Source organism: Rhamphochromis sp. 'chilingali', assembly GCF_963969265.1.
Source record: "Rhamphochromis sp. 'chilingali' genome assembly, chromosome: 10".
NCBI lineage: Eukaryota > Metazoa > Chordata > Actinopteri > Cichliformes > Cichlidae > Rhamphochromis > Rhamphochromis sp. 'chilingali'.
The window spans coordinates 15,118,213-15,137,744 of record NC_137937.1 but is presented as its reverse complement, the minus strand read 5'-3'; the positions used below and the strand labels follow the sequence as shown (position 1 = coordinate 15,137,744).

The following is a 19,532-nucleotide window of genomic DNA, read 5'->3' as shown; positions in this document are numbered from 1 at the left end:
GAAAATCAAACATCTCTTTAAGATTTACACCAACCTATAAAATATACTGTACAGAAATTTTTTGTTATAATGCTATTTTACATATTCACATACATACATATTTTGCACTTAGTGCAATATTTTGTCTCGTCACATACTGACTTAATTGCAATATTTACATAAAAATAGTCCAGTTTGACATCTTTACATGAATTTGAGGACATTTCATCACTCTGAAATTTTTACATGTTTAACAAAACAGAAAAGCCAAACATGACAAAGCGTCATAATAAGTGCCATTCACTGTGTGTCGGTAGTTTATATTTGGTGATTCTTGGCTGGTGTGTCAGAGCTTAGACGTCTATAAACCGCCTCTCCTTTACTGATGGAGCTCTGATCTTGTGTCGACACAGCGGGCAGGTGCCAAACTCTTGACAGACTCTGGAGTCACAGTGTTTACATAAACACCGGTGGCCACAAGGCAGTGTGATTCTGGCCTCCTTCACCATGCACACCACACAGACGTTATCTATAACCAGAAGAGAGAGACTCTAATTACAAATGCGACATCAGGCATATGTGAGACCACACTATTACAACTGATTTCACTGATCACACTCTGTGGTCAGAAATGTGCAACGGAAATCAGACATTAATGTTTGGAGGGACTGTTTTTACCTGCTGGGATTTCCATGTCAAGACAGGACATGCAGTCATCAGGTCTGAAGTCTGAAACATCAGGAACTGAACCAAAGTGACTGTAAGAATCAGGTGAGATGAGCGGTTCGGGTGCAGGACAGGATCTTCTAGTGCAAAGGAGCTTTGTTTTTTTGGAGCCTGCAGCAAAGACAAAAGCATATTTCAACAGTTAGTCATTGTTTATTGCTGTCAGTGCATATGAAATGCTCTGCCTTCACAGAACAGGAAAAACCTGCTGTAAGGCAGATAAAACTGTGGTTCTAGTGAACTTGCCTTGGAGTAAAATGGAGCGCGTCTTCCCGTAAATGTCTATCATGGCCCACAGAGGCTGGCTGAGGTCCACTCCTGTCAGCCACTTGTGCTGCCTGTTGCTGACAGCTACGTATATGCTGCCACCATGAGAAACCCAAAACTCCAGCTCTGAACCTGCTTGGCAGTAGGATTCATTTACAGGCACAGCCCAGTGTCCAGGTTTGTCAGTGAGGTTGGGGATGGCCAAGCAGGGCAGGGGCAGAGATCTGCTTGAGGGTGGCACAGTGGTAAAGCCCACACGCAGAGCTCCCTGCCAGTTGATCGAATCCCTCTCCACTCTCAGACGAATCCTCTCCTGGACTCTCACTGGACGGTTGCTGAACACCAGCCCATTCTTGAAGGTGTTATCAGTCTTCTCTGCGAGTCGACCTCCATGACTCAAGCGGACCTTTTCTCCCACAGCCTGACGGTGGAAGTTCAGACGACCAAGACAAAGCAGACTGCATCTGTGTGACACCTCTGACTGAAGAACTACAAAGAATAAAAACACACAGTTATGAATGTTGATGTCAAATCATGTTATTTCCAGAGAATTACTTAATAGCAACAATCACAATAACAATAAGTGTCCCTTACATTTGTGATGTGTAGGAACCTCAAAACTATTTTTTTTAACTGAAATTAGGTTGGGGGTTTTTTTTGCCTGTCCCGTTTGGTTCTTTTGCCATCAGAATTATTGTCTTAAGGCGAGGAAAGATGCCCAACGGATTTACTTTACCAAATTGACCATCACAGCCTTGCCGCAATGGTCTATTTGATTCACCTTTTATTGTTTATTTTATTTTATTTTTATTTTCACTTGCTAGATACAGGACAGACTTGAATTGAAATGAGGTTTAAAATTTTAAAAAGTTCAACAAAGATTTTTTCAGTTTAAAGGTCAATTGGTCATGTCGCAAATTTTTATAATTTTCATTCTTATAAAATAATAATAATGATAATAATACTAATAAAAATAAAAATAATGCTGTGTTAATAGGTGAATTGCCATATTAATTGGATTAAAGAAGCTACATATGTCAAGCTGTTTTTAATACTTCATATTAAAGTTAAATTGTGCAAACTGTAGCCAAAATTTCATTTTCATTTTAACAGTACAAAAGCAGACATATAAATAAGTCAGAATAAAACTAGCAAACTCCCGCACTCTTGTTTTTGCAAAGCATGCGGAAATCTGGACGTCTTTCAAGCTGACGAGCTAAAGTCGTTGCACAAAGTTGCATTTGTTTGGTACAAGTTGTCTGAGTGGTAAACTTAGTTCATTATTTGGCACTTTGCTTTGTATTGTGTTGTCTTAACAGGGATACTACTTCTTAAATGACAAAACTGGTGCTGCACTGGAGCACATGCTAGATTTGGGGAAATTTGCAAAATCTTTTGAGCTGCAGCATTTTGCACCCCCTTACTGTGTATTACAATAAAAGTACATAAACAGCTGTTATGTGTTAATTTATGCAACTAAGTATCAGCTTGATAATGATTTGTTTATCAAACTGAGAAATATAGTTCTCTCTAAAGACTTACCAGAGTTCTTGTTTTTATTTTCTCTTGCCATCTTGGAGATGTAGAAAAAACTTGTCATACAAGTCTTGATGCATGATGAGGTCGAGTTTCCTCAAGTCAGGTGTGTTGACTACCTTTTAATCATGGAGTACGTGAGGTTTGAAAACAGAAACACACCCAGACAAAGGGGAGGGACAGAGGGAGGCACCAAAGTTTGGAAATTTACCTGAAGTGTACAATAACAGAACTTGGTGATCTGGGCTTTTATTGTGGATTCCCAGTTTCCTTTCCACCCTTGTTAGTTTAGTATCTTCTCTTTGTGCATTTCCCTCCAGTAGTTTGTTGTTGTTTTAATCAGCTGATTGCCATTCAGTGTGTACATGTAACATCTCTATGGCTCTTCCAGTTTGAAATGTCACATGAGTCTAATCTTGCAATCACTCATCACAATAGCAAATGCAATAGAAAAAATCTAAAACATGAAAATTGAAACATTTCTTCTATTTTTTATAGTTACATTTAATGTTTTATAATAATAATACAAGTTTGTTGTTGAGTTGGTGATATACTTCATATGGCTTTAGCTGAATAAAACAAACTACGTATTCAAAATCTTTTCTTCATATTTATTTAATAAATGTAAATTGTGGAAAATATATCCAAAGTTACCTCTTAGCAGTGTAGATATACAGTAGTTAAACATGTAATAAGTCATAATGAAACTAGCAAACTCTTGTGCTTTCACTTTAGAGAAGAATGTGAAGATCTGGACTTCATCCAAGATGAGAAATTAAAGTCAATGCTGGAAACTGCAGCGTTTCTTTGGTAAAGTCTGAGTTGCAGTTTTAGTCACTAGATGGCTTGTCTTGATTTGTTTTGCTGATGTGACACACCCACACGCAGGTACCTTGTCAGTGTTTTATCGTCAGTGACAAGATTTTTATTTCCACAGAACCATAAAGTTTGTAGTTTCTTTTTCTTATCGCCATCATTTAACACTTCAGTGTGCAGCTCATTATTAGCACTCTTTCTTTGAACTCTAATTGCTTTACGGCACTTTGCAGCTTTTTAATGCTTATGTTTGGATTGTCTTGTTTTTGTGTCACTTAATCAGAGTTTTAACAGTCGTCTATTTCTTTCCTTTTACAAACCATACCAAGAACAATATATTACATGAGAGGGTATGGAGTGAGCTGTACAACACACTTTTTGGGGGTTTTAACAACGCCCCTATGACTACAGCCCTGACCTTTCAAGAGGAGTTGCTTGTTGCACTAAGTTCTCATGTTTTGCTGTTCTCTCACCTGTACCACCTCAGTGGTTTCCCCCATTTGCCATGTTGTCCTTTCCATGTTTTTTCTTTTGATTTCAAGTTTGAGCATGTTTGTTTTATCCCTCTAGTCTCATTTCTTTCCTCAACCTTATTTTTTCACTCTCTCCATGTTTTAGATTTTTTGCCTGTTTTTTGGTTTTCAGGCTTCATCTGCTCCTCCTGAATGGTTTGATTCCACAAAATGACTAAACGGACCATCGCCTGGATTTAAAGGTTTTGAATTTTCCGAGAGTTTGGAGTCCTGAATGTGGGGCTTTTATGGATCCTTTTTCCAAGTGGGCATATCGACATTTCTGATGACTTCGATCCAAATCCAAACATTCACATTTAAATAATTATATAGTTCAAGTTCGAGTTCAAGTTTATTTATATAGCACTTTTAAAACAACAGGTGTTGACCAAAGTACTGTACAATAAAATGGACAAGGCAATAAACATAAAAAAAACTGAATAGTGTTTTAGAAGAGAATAACATCCTTAAAAAGAGAATAAAATCATAAAAAAAGAATAATAGTAACAAACTCATGAAGAACCAAAAGCCAGAGATTAAAAATGGGTCTTTAGACGACTTTTAAAAGTATCCAGTGTTGGGGAGGATCTGATATGCAAAGGCAATGTATTCCAAAGTTTGGGGGCAGTCACAGCAAATGCCCAGTCTCCTCTATGTTTTAATTTGGACCTAGGGATAACAAAAAGCATTTGGTCTGCAGACTTCAAGGATCTTGGGGGAGAATACCAGGTTAGGAGATCAGCAAGATGTGTAGGGGCTAGTCCATGCAACGACTTAAAAACAAGTGTTAAGATCTTAAAGTCAGTTCGAAAGCTGACTGGCAGCCAGTGTAGTGATGGAAGTATAGGAGATATATGATCTCGCTTGCGTGTGCCAGTTAGGAGCCGTGCTGCAGCGTTTTGAACTAGCTGCAGTCGACCGATTGATGAAGAGGTGAACCAGAGTAGATACTATTACAGAAGTCGAGGCGAGATGAGATGAAGGCATGGATCGCTTTCTCAAAATCTCTGAAACAGAGAAAGGGCTTAACTTTTGTAATTAGGCAAAGATGAAAGAAACTGGTTTTGACTACATTATTTATCTGTTTATCAAATGTTAAATTGCTGTCAAAATCACCCCTAAATTTCTTGCAAATGATTTTTTATAATTTTCTCAGGGGCCAAGGTCATAATGGTCAGAAGGACCAAAGACAATGACCTCAGTTTTCTATTCATTTAGATTTAGAAAATTTAGAGGCATCCATGCTTTGACATCTTCTAGACAATCAAACAGTCCCTTCAGAGGATTGACAGATTTTCATTTAGTGGAAGGTTAATCTGAGAATCATCTGCATAACAGTGAAAAGAAATTCCATGTTTTTTAAAAATAGATTCCAACGGGAGAAAAAAGGATTGGACCAAGGATAGAGCCCTGGGGGACCCCACAAAAAGGGTCCTCTTTGGAGACAATGTGTCTCTGAATCTAACAGAGAAAGTACGATTAGATAAGTAGGATTTAAACCATTCCAAAGTAAGCCCTTAAATTCCGGCACATTGTTCCAGTCTAGAGAGAAGAATCCTGTGATCTACTGTGTCGAAAGCAGCACTGAGGTCTAATAATATTAAAATAGCCGAATCTCCAGAGTCGGTAAAAGTTAAAAGGTCATTAGAAACTTTTAAAAGAGCGGTTTCAGTGCTATGCCAATGTCATGTTATTCTAAGAAGGTCTGGAGGGACAATTTTCTCCAGCACTTTTGACAAAAAGGACAATTTAGAGATTGGGCGGTAATTTGATAGAACTGTTGAGTCCAGATTCTGCTTTTTAAGGATGGGTTCCACCACAGCATGTTTAGAATCAGAGGGAACAGACCCAGACTGAAGACTGCTATTGACAATAGAAAGCAGACATGTACCAGCAGTGTCAAAAAACATCTTTCAGTAACCTAGGTGGAATGATATCCAGGGTACATTTTGAAGGTCTCAAGTTTCTGACAACTTCATTAAGTAATGAAAGGGATACTGGCTCGAAGTGATCAAAAACAGCCAAGGTTGGAGTATAAACACCTGGGTCAGAAATGGGAGGAATAATGTGGGATCTAATATCTACAATTTTATTAATGAAGAATTTCATTAGATTCCAACTTATGTTCACTGCTATATGAGGATCAGCAGTGGGAGGATTAAGAACTGAGTTTATAATACCAAATTAAATCCGAGGTTTATGACAGTTGTTGGACACGATCTTGGAAAAGTATTTTATTTTAGCTGCTCTTACAACTTTCTGGCAACTTGACAGGGATTCTCTAAGTGCCTCAAACGACACTTGGAGATGGTATTTTTTCCATTTTCTTTCCGCTTTTCTACATGCCCGTCTGCATTCCCTGGTGTCATTATTTAACCACGGTTGGGTTTTAGGTTTTAGATACCTAGTGGTACAAGGAGCAATGGAATCCAGTATTTCCAGACAAGCTGAGCTGAACAAGGAAAGCAGACTATCAGTGGTTGAATGAGTGGTACTGTCAGTAGGTGATGCCGGATTTAGATTTTTGTAGGAATGGGCAAAGCGATCTGCTGTATTTGAATTAATCGTGCAAGATCGGAGCTTGGGCACAACAGATCTACCAGGCTGACCTGAAAAGGGAAACTCAAATAGGACAGGCATGTGGTCCGAAAAATGTATATTACAGATTTCAGTGTCAGTGACTGATAGGCCGTAAGAGAGTACGAGAACCAGGGTATGACCGCGTTCGTGAGTTGGGCCTTTGACTGACTGGACAAGATTAAAGGAGTCTATAAGGTTTAAAAAAATCATTGGTCAGTGGGGTATCTAAACAGCAAATATGAATATTAAAATCTCGTATGATATTTTGGTAGAACACCAGCCAAGAATTCAGAAAAGTCTTGTATAAAGTTCTTATTATAGTTAGGAGGTCAACACACCAGCGCACATAGCACCGGAGTGGACAAGTGGATTTCATATAAACGTATATTTGTGGATTAAAGGGTAAAAATGTTAAAGGATAAAGGGTAATGTTTGGTGACAACAACATGACCTGATCAGTGATTTGAGAGTGTAATTTTTTTATGCATATTTGCATCATTATTCTTCCTACGTGCAAACACAAATGCACGTTTGGAAATGAACACATTGTAGCACATTTCTGTTCTTACAATCAGCCACACAGTCTGCTCTTATCTGAAAACCAACATTTATTTTTACTTCCGCTCATTCCTGACTGTAGAGATATGAGCTGTAGACAGATGCTTCTTTTCCTAAACACACTTCACTGAAAAAAATTGTTTTTGAGGGTTTTGTTACAGCATGTACCCTTAAAACATAATAGAGTTTATGTTTTTTACCATCAACACATTACAATTTTCAGACATACAAAAATACAACACTGCTTTAAGATTTGCATCGAGGTAGAAAAGTGCACTGTACAGACAAAGTTATCATTATAAATAATATAGAAATAGCAGCAGATTTTGCATTTAGTGCAGTATTTTCACTGTAACAGTCACTCTGTAACTTCTCTTTGGTGATTTCTGGCTTCTGTCTAGGAGCTCAGACCAGACTTGAAACACACCACTACTCACAAGATCAGAGCTGATGAAGCTCTGATCTTGTGTCGACACAGCGGGCAGGTGCCAAACTCCTGAAAAACTCTGGAGTTGCAGTGTTTACATAAACACCGGTGGCCACACGGCAGTGTGATTCTGGCCTCCTTCACCATGCACACCACACAGGTTATATCTGTGAGCAGAAGAGAGAGATCCTGAATTAGAAAAATGTGACATCAGGAAATGAGACCACACTCTGTGTGAAATGTGCAACTGAAATCAGATAGCGACTTTTGAAGGGACTGTTTTCACCTCCTGGCATTTTCATGTCAAGACAGGAGATGCAGTCATCACAACTGAAGTCCGAAACTGAACCAAAGTGGCTGTAAGCATCAGGTGAGGTGAGGGGTTCAGGTGCAGGACAGGATCTTTTGGTACAAAATAGATCTTTTTTCTCTGAGCCTGCAGCACAGAGAAAATAATATTTTAAAAGTCATTCAGACAACATTTATCGCTGTCAGAACATGGGAATTGCTGTGCCTTCACAGAACAGGAAAAACCTGCTGTAAGGCAAATATAACTGTAGTTGAACTTGCCTAGGAGTAAAATGGAGCGCGTCTGGCCGTAGACGTCTATCATGGCCCACAGAGGCTGGCTGAGGTCCACTCCTGTCAGCCACTTATACCGCCTGTTGCTGACAGCTACGTATATGCTGCCACCATGAGAAACCCAAAACTTCAGCTCTGAACCTGCTTGGCAGTAGGATTCATTTACAGGCACAGCCCAGTGTCCAGGCTTGTCAGTGAGGTTGGGGATGGCCATGCAGGGCAGGGGCAGAGATCTGCTTGAGGGTGGCACAGTGGTAAAGCCCACTGAACACCAGCCCATTCTTGAAGGTGTTCTCAGTCTTCTCTGCGAGTCGACCTCCATGACTCAAGCGGACCTTTTCTCCCACAGCTTGATTGTGGAAGGTCAGAGGACCAAGACAGCGTGAGCTGCATCTGTGTGACACCTCTGACTGAAGAACTACAAAGATAGAAAATGGAAACATATGAAACCATGTCTGTGTCCTAAGATTTATTCAAGATTTTTTAACTGCACATTTTTCAGGTAGGTGACATATCACATTTACTTAATTAAAAGAAGCTACATATCAAAGTTATTGCTTCATATTTAATAATACATTTAAAGCCAAAGTTTCCTCTTAATAGTCTAGAAATAGATAAACATGTAAACAGAAAACTGCTGTGGTTTCACAAAGAAGCTTGTTTGGTCTGGACTTCATCCAAGCTGAGAAATTCAGTGCTGGAGATTGCAGTGTTTGTTTGGTGAAGTCTGTGTTGCCGTCTCAGTCCACTAGATGGCCTGTGTTGATTTGTTTTCTGTGTTTTATCATCATTGGAAAGATTTTAATTTCCAAAGAAACAAAGCTTCTAGTTTCTTTTTATAAGAAACTTCAGTGTGCAGCTCATTATTAGCACTCTGTCTTTGAACTCATTTGCTAATCACTTGCTTTATGGCACTTTGCTGTTTTTCAATGTTTACTTTTGCATTGTCTTGTTTCTATATTATGTTTCTGTAAAAGAATGAAATGAGCTGCTGTAAGTTGATTTTTGCAACCAAACATCATCTTGATAATGATTCCTTTATCAAACTGAGATATAAAATTCTCTGTAAAGACTTACCAGCGTTCTTGTTCTTACTTTCTCTTGCCATCTTGAAGGTGCAAATAAATCTTGTCATGCGAGTCCTGATGGATGATGAGGTTGAGAGTCATCAAGTCATGAGTGTTAACTACCTTTGAATGATGAAGTACGTGAAGTATGAACACACGCCCAGCATCACCAGTAAAGGGAATGGGGAGGGACAGAGGGAGGCACCAAAGTTTGGAAAATTACCTGATGTGAACAATAACATAATTTGGTGATTTGATTATTAGTCATTTCCTCTTTTATTTTTTTATTCCAATGTTCTTTGCACCCTTGTTAGTTTCGTCAGATTCTCCATCTTGGTTTGAGAAAATTATTTTAATTATTTAATCATCTGTACCACCTCTGTGGCTTCTCCTATTTCCTGTGTTGTTCTTTCAGTAGTGACGTATTGCTGCTGTCGTTCTAATTTTCTTTTATTCCCCTTTTGAATTCAAGTTTGAACTTTTCTTCTATTTTATACATGTTGTAGATCTTTTGCCAGTTTTTTGGATTTCAGGCATCCTCTGCTCCTCCTGAATGGTTTGAATCCACAAAATGATTGAAACGACCATCGTCTGGATTTAAAGTTTTTGAATTTGGAATTTTTCCAAGAGTTCGGAGTCCTGAATTTGGGGCTTTTTTGAGCTCTTTGTTACAGTGGACATACCAACATTTATGGTCATCTAAATTTTAACTTGTGTTCACAGTTGGGTGTGTTGGAGCGCCAATATCAGCTAAATGAAGACATCAGGAAACCTAAAGACCAGTGTTGGTCAAGTTACTTGAAAATAGTAATTAGTTACTAATTAGTGACTACTGAAAGTAATCCTGTTACTTTACTGGTTACTTTTTTCAAAAGTAATTATTTACTTTATTACTTAGTTACTTTTTAAAAACATGATACACAACTTGAATATCTAATAAAGCAATAGACATTTTATCCCAATTCTATTTATTCTGCAAAATCCATCATATAAAATTGAATCAAGTGAAAAAGTCTCTTTTAAAAATTGTTTTATTAGTTTTAATCTTTTAACTTTATGCATATTGCATTAAGCAAAAATTATACATGCAAGTCTTTGACTTGGAGACATTTTTTTAACCTACTTTCTGCATATTCCAGCATATAAAATAAAATTATTTTTTTGTGTTTATATTCACTCTTTCAAATAGATGCAAGTAAAACACAGCAATAAATAAATAAAATCAAAGATTCAGTGGCACTAAGTCCTGTCACTCTTGAGTCTATTTTCACCTGTTTAGCAGGAGTGGAGCAGGCGGAGGTTTGCCTGGTGCTGCAGCGGTCATGTCAGTGGGGGGATGCCGGGGTTTCTCTGTGAATTTCACATTCCTGTTCAGTGTGTACAGTGGAAGCTAATGTTTTTGCCACTTTTTACGGAATCAAACTCAAAGTAAGGTCAGTACGTCCACGCTTTAAACGCTGGATGGCCGTACTGTCTCCCACACTTCATATTATCCATTGCTGATCAACACATATCTGTTGTTGCCACGGGCGTCGCACGCTCGTACGTCATTGTCACGAGACACTCCCGCGAACAAAATCACGGTTTAGTAACGCAGCGTGCTTACAGGAAAGTAACAGTAATCTAATTACTTTTTTTGCAATAGTAATCCCTTGCTTTACTCATTACTTGAAAGCACGTTACCTTAAATGCGTTACTGCCCATTTCTGCTCACACCAAAGGTCTTACTGTTGTTACGTTTTCTGTTCACAGATTGATTTAATATTGTTAGTTTTTACTCATAAACACCAACTTTAAGTACTGAACACAAACTCAAAGGCAGCACAAACATGTCTGATTGTGTTAATTTTAGCCTTCAAGGACAAAGTGCAAACAAATATTTGCTGTTTCAGTTTATTTTGACCACTTTTATGTAATAATTCACTCTGATTATTTATTTTTAGTTTGATGAAACATTTTATAAATATTGAAATATGTAAAAATCAAGTAATGATGGAACTAGGTTCATTTACTTTCACATTTAAAGAATTATATAAACACATGTTTGTGAATTAAAAGGTAAAAAATGTGTTTGTGTTAAATTAAGATCGCTATGGTTATGTTTGGTGGCCACAACATGACCTGATCAGTGATTTGGGAGTGTAGTTTTTCTATTATCAGCCACACAGTCTGCTCTTATCTGAAAACCAACATTTATTTTCACGTCCGCTCATTCCTGACTGTAGAGACATGAGCTGTAGACAGATGCTTCTTTTCCAAAACACGCTTCATTGAAAAATATTGTTTTTGAGGTTATTTTTAACCCTTAAAACATAACAGAGTTTATCTTTTTTACCATCAACACATTACAATTTTTAGACAAAAATGCAACACTGCTTTAAGATTTACATCGAGGTAGAAAAGTACGCTGTACAGACAAAGTTATCATTATAAATAATATAGAAATAGCAGCAGATTTTGCATTTAGTGCAGTATTTTCACTGTTACAGTCACTCTGTAACTTCTCTTTGGTGATTTCTGGCTTCTGTCTCGGAGCTCAGACCAGCTCCTCTGCCGATGGAGCTCTGATCTTGTGTCGACACAGCGGGCAGGTGCCAAACTCCTGAAAAACTCTGGAGTTGCAGTGTCTACATAAACACCGGTGGCCACACGGCAGTGTGATTCTGGCCTCCTTCACCATGCACACCGCACAGGTTATATCTGTGAGCAGAAGAGAGAGATCCTGAATTAGAAAAATGTGACATCAGGAAATGAGACCACACTCTGTGTGAAATGTGCAACTGAAATCAGCAATGTTTAAAGGAACTCTTTTTACCTGTTGGGACTTCTGTGTCAAGACAGGAGATGCAGTCATCATCAGTGAAGTCTGAAACATCAGAAACTGAACCAGCAAGTGAAGTGAGAGATTCAGGTGGAGGACACGATCTTCTAGTGCAAAACAGCTCACGTTTCTCTGAACCTGCAGCAAAGAGAAAAAAATGTTTTAATAGGCATTCAGACATTTATCACTGTCAGAGCATGCTGTGCCTTTGGACACCAAGAAAAGCTGCTGTAAGGCAAATATAACTGTGGTTCTAGTGAACTTGCCTAGGAGCAAAATGGAGCACGTCTGCCCGTAGATGTCTATCATGGCCCACAGCGGCTGGCTGAGGTTCACTCCTGTTAGCTTCTTACACGGCCTGTTGTTGACAGCTACGTATATGCTGCCACCACGAGAAACCCAAAACTCCAGCTCTGAACCTGCTTCACAAACAGATTCATCCAGTGGAACAGCCCAGTGTCCAGGCTTGTCAGTGAGGTTAGGAATGGCCATGCAGGGCAAAGGTAGAGATCTGGCTGAGGGTGGCACGTTGGTAAAGCCCACACGCAGAGCTCCATCCCAGATGAATGAATCCCTCTGCACTCTCAGACGAATCCTCTCCTGGACTCTCACTGGACGGCTGCTGAACACCAGCCCATTCTTGAACGTGGCCTCAGTCTTCTCTGCGAGTCGACCTCCATGACTCAGGCAGATCTTTTCTCCCACAGCCTGACGGTGGAAGTTCAGAGGACCGAGACAGAGCAGACTGCATCTGTGTGACACCTCTGACTGGAGAACTACAAAGAATAAAAACACAAACACAACAAATTATTTTACAGGCAGAACATGGTTTAGTAAATGAAAATCACTACTGTAACAATATACTTGCATTTAATGGTTAATTAACAGGTTCTATGATCTATCATCAGTCAGATTCAAGCTGTGTGAGTGTGATCATTTACTTTAACAAAACATTCTTGTGAAATTTTATTTGTTAATATTTGATCTATGTATTAGTAATTATACTTTAAATCATGTTAACGTAACTAATATAGTAGTTCAAGAGTGTTCACTTTTGACTAGTACATGAAGTTTCATCCACGCTTAGTAACCTTAAGCTTAAAGCGAACTCTACAAGTTGCCTCATCTATCTGTCAACGGTGAGTTGCAGTCAGCTTCGTCTGCAGTTTCAAAGATTTATCTTGCAGGTGTGACTCACACAGTTATTGTGTATACCTTCATCAGTAACAAGCAGACCATTTCCTGTAAAATATAAACTTTCTGTTCTCCCTCTCTTATCTGCAGTGGTGCCACAGCCATAAAACATTTCTTAATCAACAGTTTAGAAAATATCTTTTACACACAAAAAGAAAAAAAAAATGCTACTAACATGTGAAATTGAATTTGCATTGCTCTTTCATTTAGTAAAATCAATTACAACTTTTTCTTGTTGCTTTTTATGCATCAAATTCTCTATAAGGACTTACCGGAGTTCGTGTTGTTGCTCTCCTTCACCATCCTGAAGAGATAAGTAATATTTCTCATATGCGTCTGAATAGAAGATGTGATCGCGTCTGTGTGTTGGTCTGGAGCACATGTGGTTTGGAAACAGAAACAATTCCAGCATGACAAGTTAAAGAAGTGGGACGGACGGGAGTGAGGGAGGAGCCATACTTTGGAAATTCACCTAAAATCCCCCCCCGAAAAAAAAAAAAGACCAGGGTAGTTTTTTGGTTTTTTTCCCCCATAGATTACTGTTTGTCTCGTGATTTCTTTTTAGGTACTGACCTTTGGAGTAAAAGTTCAAACAAAAAAGCACACAGACACATTATGATTTGTGTGAATTCTGCTCACGTGCAACTAGTTTCATTTTCATTATCTGTAATTATTTTGTGGCTTAGGACAAAAGACAATGTTCATGACGAATAAGAATGTGTTTGGTCCTGTATCACTGTCTCAAAAAGATTTTTCAGTATCGTTTTCTTCACTTAACATGCTGCACTCACTGCTGTTTCTATCAGAAATGCAGTGCAGCCTCCTTCCCATTAAACACATTAAATACCAATTATATTATCTTGTTTTAAGATTTGCATCATGGAAATTTTTCACCATATCAAACATATTATTTCCGGAATGACTGTGAGTGTGAACTTAAAGGAGAATCTAGACATGCCTGCAATGAAAGCACGTGACGCTTCATTACACATCTCTGGCTGGTTGTGATTAATCTCTAAAGCGGATGTGTCGCCCTCTACAGGCGCTATGATTGGCTGCTCAGGTCCCGTGACAGGACGAAATTATAGCTTGTAACAGCTGTGAGATCATGACGTTCGGAAATTTACCAGCTCTCCCCCTTTTCCCAAGAAAATCCCAACATTTCGTCACTGATAGACTGTACGTAAAAGCAGCGATGTGTTCCAACGTGTAAAACTGATTGTGAAATGAGAAGAGCGTGTTGTGTGCACTAATTATGTCATTCAACTTGTATTTTGCGCCTATTGGGTTAAGAATGCAATACTTTCTATATGTCATGCACTTAAAGCATTGAGTACTTTATTTAAAAAACAAAAAAATACAAATAATAAAAGTCATAACCTGATATCTGTAAGTTTACATAAAGGTTTATTATTAAACTGTAATCAAATAGTTAAAGTTTTCCAAGAAACACGAAAAAGAAAAGTCCAGATATGAGGCCGGAAATAGTCCTCCCACAGGACATGTTTAACCTACATGATAATGGGTGAGGAAATTGTGCTAAAGCTATTGCAACACAGAAACCAAGGTCTGCCTGAGTCATTAACTCTTTTCAAAGCAGCCACTGTGCTGCTGCTGTTTCCCAGAAACAAGTCCACAGAATAACTCTAATATAAATCACAACAATTCATTTGCATGATTATAAAATCTGATGGGGTTTTTTTTATGACACATAGTTAAATGACACAGTTGCCTGTCCTCCTCAATAGTTTGTTAATGTGCAAAAACAGAGTGGATTACATGACACATTATTACACTGATAAATAAAATAAGAAATGAGATTTTGCCAGTGAATATGGCATTTAATTTAACCAATGTCCTTTGCCTGACAACTCTGTGTAAGACACATTTTGTTTAAAGAGATTAAAGATATAGATGTGCGACAAATTAAAGTAAAACTCTGTAAGATGCTGGGCCACAGGAGCAACTTTACTGCATTTTTTTTCCTCCCTTAATTCTCAGTGTCCTAATTCAACAAGGTGCTAAAAATGTTCTTCAGAGATTTTGGCCCACACTGTCAAATCTGCAGCAACATCGTTTCTGTGCATCCTTGATGCAAAGCTCCTGTTCCACCACATGTCAAAGGTGTTCTATTAAAATGAAATCTGGTGACTACGGGGGCCAAGTGAGTACAGTGAACTCATTTTCATGTTCAAGAAACCAGTTTGAGATTATTTGAGCTCTGTGACACCCACCAGAACATGTGTGTACTGTGGTTATAAAGGAACAAATGTTGTGAATAACAACACTCAGGTAGGCTGTGGAGTTTAAATCATGTCACTTGGCACTAAGGGGTTCAAAACCAAGAAAATATCCTACCAACAACAAGAAGCCAGGATGGATCCATGGTTTCATTTTGTTTTCATGCCAAATTCTGACCAAATGTCTCAGCAGAATCTTATAATGGCAATTCAGTTCAATCCCGTTTCATTTCTATGGCACCAAATCACAAAAACAGTTGCCTCTAGGTGCTTTATAAAGACCTCACGATAATACAGAGAAAACCCCAACAATAAAACAACCTACTTATGAGCAAGCACTTGGTGACTGTGGGAAGGAAAATGGCATTTTAACAGGAAGAGACTCCCTCAGAACCAGCCTCAAAAGCCTCAAAACTCATGTAAATCATCTTTCTTCTCCATTTCAATACTTGCTTTGAACAGATTGTCTTACTCGCATCTACATGCTTCAGTTCACTGAGTTGCTGCCTGGTAACTGGCTGTTAGATATTTGTATTAACCAGCAGTTGTAGAGGTGTACTTAATGAAGTGGCCAGTGAGTATATATTTGACTAAGGGTGGTGCTTAGATTGATCACCTTTCTGATAATGCCTCGGTGGAGGTAAATAGATTTATAAATAGGAATAGGAAAGAGGAAAATAAATAATGATAGACCAAATCCTCACACATCACAGATTTAAGAATGTCTATCTGTAAACCAAGTCTTTATGTTTAGTTTTTCATTTTATAATTATATAATATACAACAAACATTTAACATTTTCTATATACAAAACTGGACTGTTCTGCTATCAAACTAGGAAACAGGGGAACCCTTCCTCCACTCCTCCTCTTCACTCCAGCTGCACTCACACATGGCAGGCCATCAAAAAATCAACTTGTTCCCACTCCATCTGTTCAAAACGCTATTAATCTGCTGCCTTCCAATAAAAGGCTTGGCTTTCACCGAGGAGCCAATAGAATGGCATTAATGCTGCGAGACCCAGGCCAATCCCAAGCTGCATTCTAATGTGGCCTATCTTTATCAAGGTGCCACTCCATTTCCAGATACTGCTTATTTATGATTTCTGAGGAGGGAGCCAGCGGGAGGCATATGTCTTTCGGAGAACACTAAAATCCGTGTCCAGAGGACTCGCAGGAGACTTCAGATATGGAGCTATCACATGCCAAGCTGTGGATAAGAAGAAATCAAATGTGCGAGTGAAGTTTATTTTTCGGATGTGGTGGCAACTTTGACAAAGATCAGAGACTTTGCTGCTCATGTTCCTAATTGTTTGACTATCTGGAGACGGAGGGTGTGGTACCAAACTCCGACCTCATCTGCTGGTGAGAGAGCTCGTTCTTTGGCCACCAAATATCTTTTTCTACTTGGATCTCATTGGATGTGTTGATAAGACCTAGAGGAAGAGTTACCAGACTTCCCATGGATCCAAACATCCAGGGGTCTTTCCTGTTTAACAACAGCCTCAACCAGTTCCCCTCAGACATCAAGGCACCAGTGTGCCAGTACTCAATGCCCAACTCCTTCTACAAGCTCAGCCCGGGCCTGAACAGCCAGCTGCAGCCAGGGACGCCTCATGGCATCAGTGACATCCTGAGCCGCTCCATGGTCGGGGTGGGCTCCTCGGGCACCGCCACCCTGCTGCCCGGATACTCCAGCATGGGGGGGTTCAGCCCCTCTGTCACCAGCACTTCCATGTACTACAATCGAGACTACAATTCCTCACTGGGCGGCTTCTCCAAACCCGGCGCTGAGTGCCCGATGAAGAGTCGCAGTGTAAACTGCTGGGCAGAAAGCAGCTGTGAGTGGAGAGGAGGGAGGCAGCAGTGCACCAACAGTGAGTCTAAATACTGCAGAGCGGGCTCAGCAGCAGCAGCAGCTCCTCAGCACTGTCATCACACTCTGATCTTCCACTTTAAAAATGGAAACATTATCCAGTAAATACACAAATTTCAGAATCAGATCTGTTATAAACTTGTTATCTATTGAGTTCAGACTCGAGGTTAGATTTTTGATATGACTAAAACTTTTTCTCTCTTTTTGTATTAAAACCTTGAAAATCCATTTATTAAAATGTAACAATCTGTTGTTTATTAGAGGTTGTGCAGACTAAAGGAAAATACAAACAGATCTTTTAAAAACAATTTATTTAATAAACATGTCAAATATTCATTCAAAAGATTTCATTCAATTATGTAGATGATTGAAAAATTATGTTTCATTTAATTCACAAATGGAGACATTTTACTTCGGTTCAGTGTATAAACAACAAATACATGCAGTCTATGAGGGAAATATATATGTGGTCATTTTTTTCCCTGAGCAATGAGCCAAAATGCTGTGGCATTTCAGGCAGAAATTCAGTCCTGTGTCATACATCCGTTTCCTGTAATGTGTTTTTATTTTATTTTATTTTTCAGGCAGTGGTCCTCTTGGGGAGATGTCCAGCAGGAAAAAACACACCAGGCCGACATTTAGTGGACATCAGATATTTGCTCTGGAGAAAACTTTTGAGCAGACAAAGTATTTGGCAGGGCCAGAGAGAGCGAGACTGGCTTATTCTCTGGGAATGACTGAATCACAAGTCAAGGTAACGTCGCCAGAATCTGCTTACATTTGAGATGAGTGTAAATAAGATTTTTATTTTTGTGTGTGTTCGACAGTTCCACTGATATATATTCCTTGTGGTATATTTGTTTTTTATACCCAGTAGTGTTGACTTGTTTTGAAAGCTGCCACATAAAAAAAGCATACATGTCGTGTGTAAATTCAAGTGCAGCGATAGAAATCTGCAGATCATATACCAGCACATACTCACCCTCAAGCAGAAATGGGGACACAGATTATTTTTCCATACCTTTTCACGTAACACAATGCTTAAAAGAATACTCGATAAGCTGCAGGGCTCCGGTCTACAGGAGTTAGATGACAACTCCCCCGTGCGTTGTGTGTTTTCAGGTTTGGTTTCAGAACCGGCGCACCAAGTGGAGGAAGAAGAGCGCCTCTGAGCCCAGCTCCATACAGACCAACCACTCGGGGCCGGCCGGAGAGGCCTCGGAGAATGAGGTGGAGGACGAGGAGTACAACAAGCCTCTAGACCCCGACTCTGACGACGATAAGATCCGATTGCTGCTGCGCAAACACCGCAGGGCTTTCTCTGTCCTTCGCCTCGGGCCGCACCACATCTGATGCACTTCCTGCAGGCTATAGGCTACACAGGCACACACAGAGACACACGTACAGGCATAAAACTCTCTCAGCACATATGCATGCTGTAATAAATTTCAAACTAGTTTGCAATACGTTTAACTGCTGAGCTGTTTCGCATGATCGGAAAAGGCCCGACAAAAAACATTAAAAGGTCGAACTGACGCAGAGTCTTTAAAAAGTTACTGTAAAAAAATCGATATCTCTGACTTGTTACACAGTTACTTATGTCACAGAAAGTAACCTTAAGTTATTCCTGCACTCCAATTTTGAACAGCTGGGTCGTTTTCAGTTATGCGTATTTCAAAATAAAGCTCTTCTAAATCCTTGTGTGACTTGCATAATGCTGTCGAAATGCTTTAGTAAACTCTATATACCATAAAACACTAAGATCACAGAGCCTTCGCCCCTAAAGTAGACGCTAAAATTAAAAGGCAATGTGAATTTTCTGAATTTACTTTTGAGTATAATTTCCAAGAACAAGGAGATTTTCCGTGATCGTTACAAAAAGGCCAGAGAAGAGAATGCGTGATCATATGACACGCATTCTAACGTATACGGTTTCCAACAAACTAGAAAGGTAGACTTTTTAAAAGTGGGGGTGTGGCCGGAACAATAAAAGGTAAGCAGACAGTGCTGACGTGCTGTAAAGTGTTTTAATCGTCTACAGTTTGTTTGCTTTAATTACATTTTAGCTTGAAGTTGGCTCAAATCCAGGTCTTTGACTTTGCTTTGTACTCATACTTACTTTTTAACCACACTGTAAAAATATCAAGGTGTATGATATAAAAAAACATTACTGTGCACATTAAATTATAATTAATTATTTATCAGACATGTCTTTTTTTGTCTTTTGTAATGTGAAAAATCAAACTTAAATGTAGACAATTTGGGTCTTGAGTTATGCTGATGTGGTAGCTGGTTAAAGGGGCCAAAGCAAAGGCACAAAAGCTAAAGAAGGTCAAAGGTCAATTCTAGTGT

The 19,532-nt window shown here is 39.1% G+C and overlaps 2 protein-coding genes and 1 pseudogene across 3 annotated transcripts; 1 reads left to right on the top strand and 2 right to left on the bottom strand.

The window, feature by feature from the left end:
* Positions 1 to 214: 214 nt before the first annotated feature.
* LOC308404065 (E3 ubiquitin-protein ligase NEURL3-like) lies at positions 215 to 2,602 on the bottom strand. The gene is made up of 4 exons (XM_080893906.1): positions 2,515 to 2,602; positions 952 to 1,461; positions 658 to 816; positions 215 to 508 (listed from the first exon to the last, which is right to left on the bottom strand). Exons 1-4 carry the CDS (start codon positions 2,570 to 2,572, stop codon positions 333 to 335), a joined length of 903 nt encoding a protein of 300 aa, XP_080750032.1. The 5' UTR covers positions 2,573 to 2,602; the 3' UTR covers positions 215 to 332.
* A 4,805-nt stretch (positions 2,603 to 7,407) lies between these two features.
* LOC308403922 (E3 ubiquitin-protein ligase NEURL1B-like) lies at positions 7,408 to 13,435 on the bottom strand (annotated as a pseudogene). The gene is made up of 9 exons (XR_013974678.1): positions 13,338 to 13,435; positions 12,138 to 12,647; positions 11,866 to 12,009; positions 11,593 to 11,750; positions 10,734 to 10,756; positions 9,061 to 9,125; positions 7,972 to 8,401; positions 7,688 to 7,837; positions 7,408 to 7,568 (listed from the first exon to the last, which is right to left on the bottom strand). The product of XR_013974678.1 is annotated as an E3 ubiquitin-protein ligase NEURL1B-like (transcript).
* A 2,983-nt stretch (positions 13,436 to 16,418) lies between these two features.
* nkx6.3 (NK6 homeobox 3) lies at positions 16,419 to 19,263 on the top strand. The gene is made up of 3 exons (XM_080893378.1): positions 16,419 to 17,181; positions 17,765 to 17,934; positions 18,303 to 19,263. The coding sequence occupies exons 1-3, from the start codon at positions 16,767 to 16,769 to the stop codon at positions 18,531 to 18,533; spliced, it is 816 nt and encodes a 271-aa protein (XP_080749504.1). The 5' UTR covers positions 16,419 to 16,766; the 3' UTR covers positions 18,534 to 19,263.
* The last annotated feature ends 269 nt before the right edge of the window (positions 19,264 to 19,532 follow it).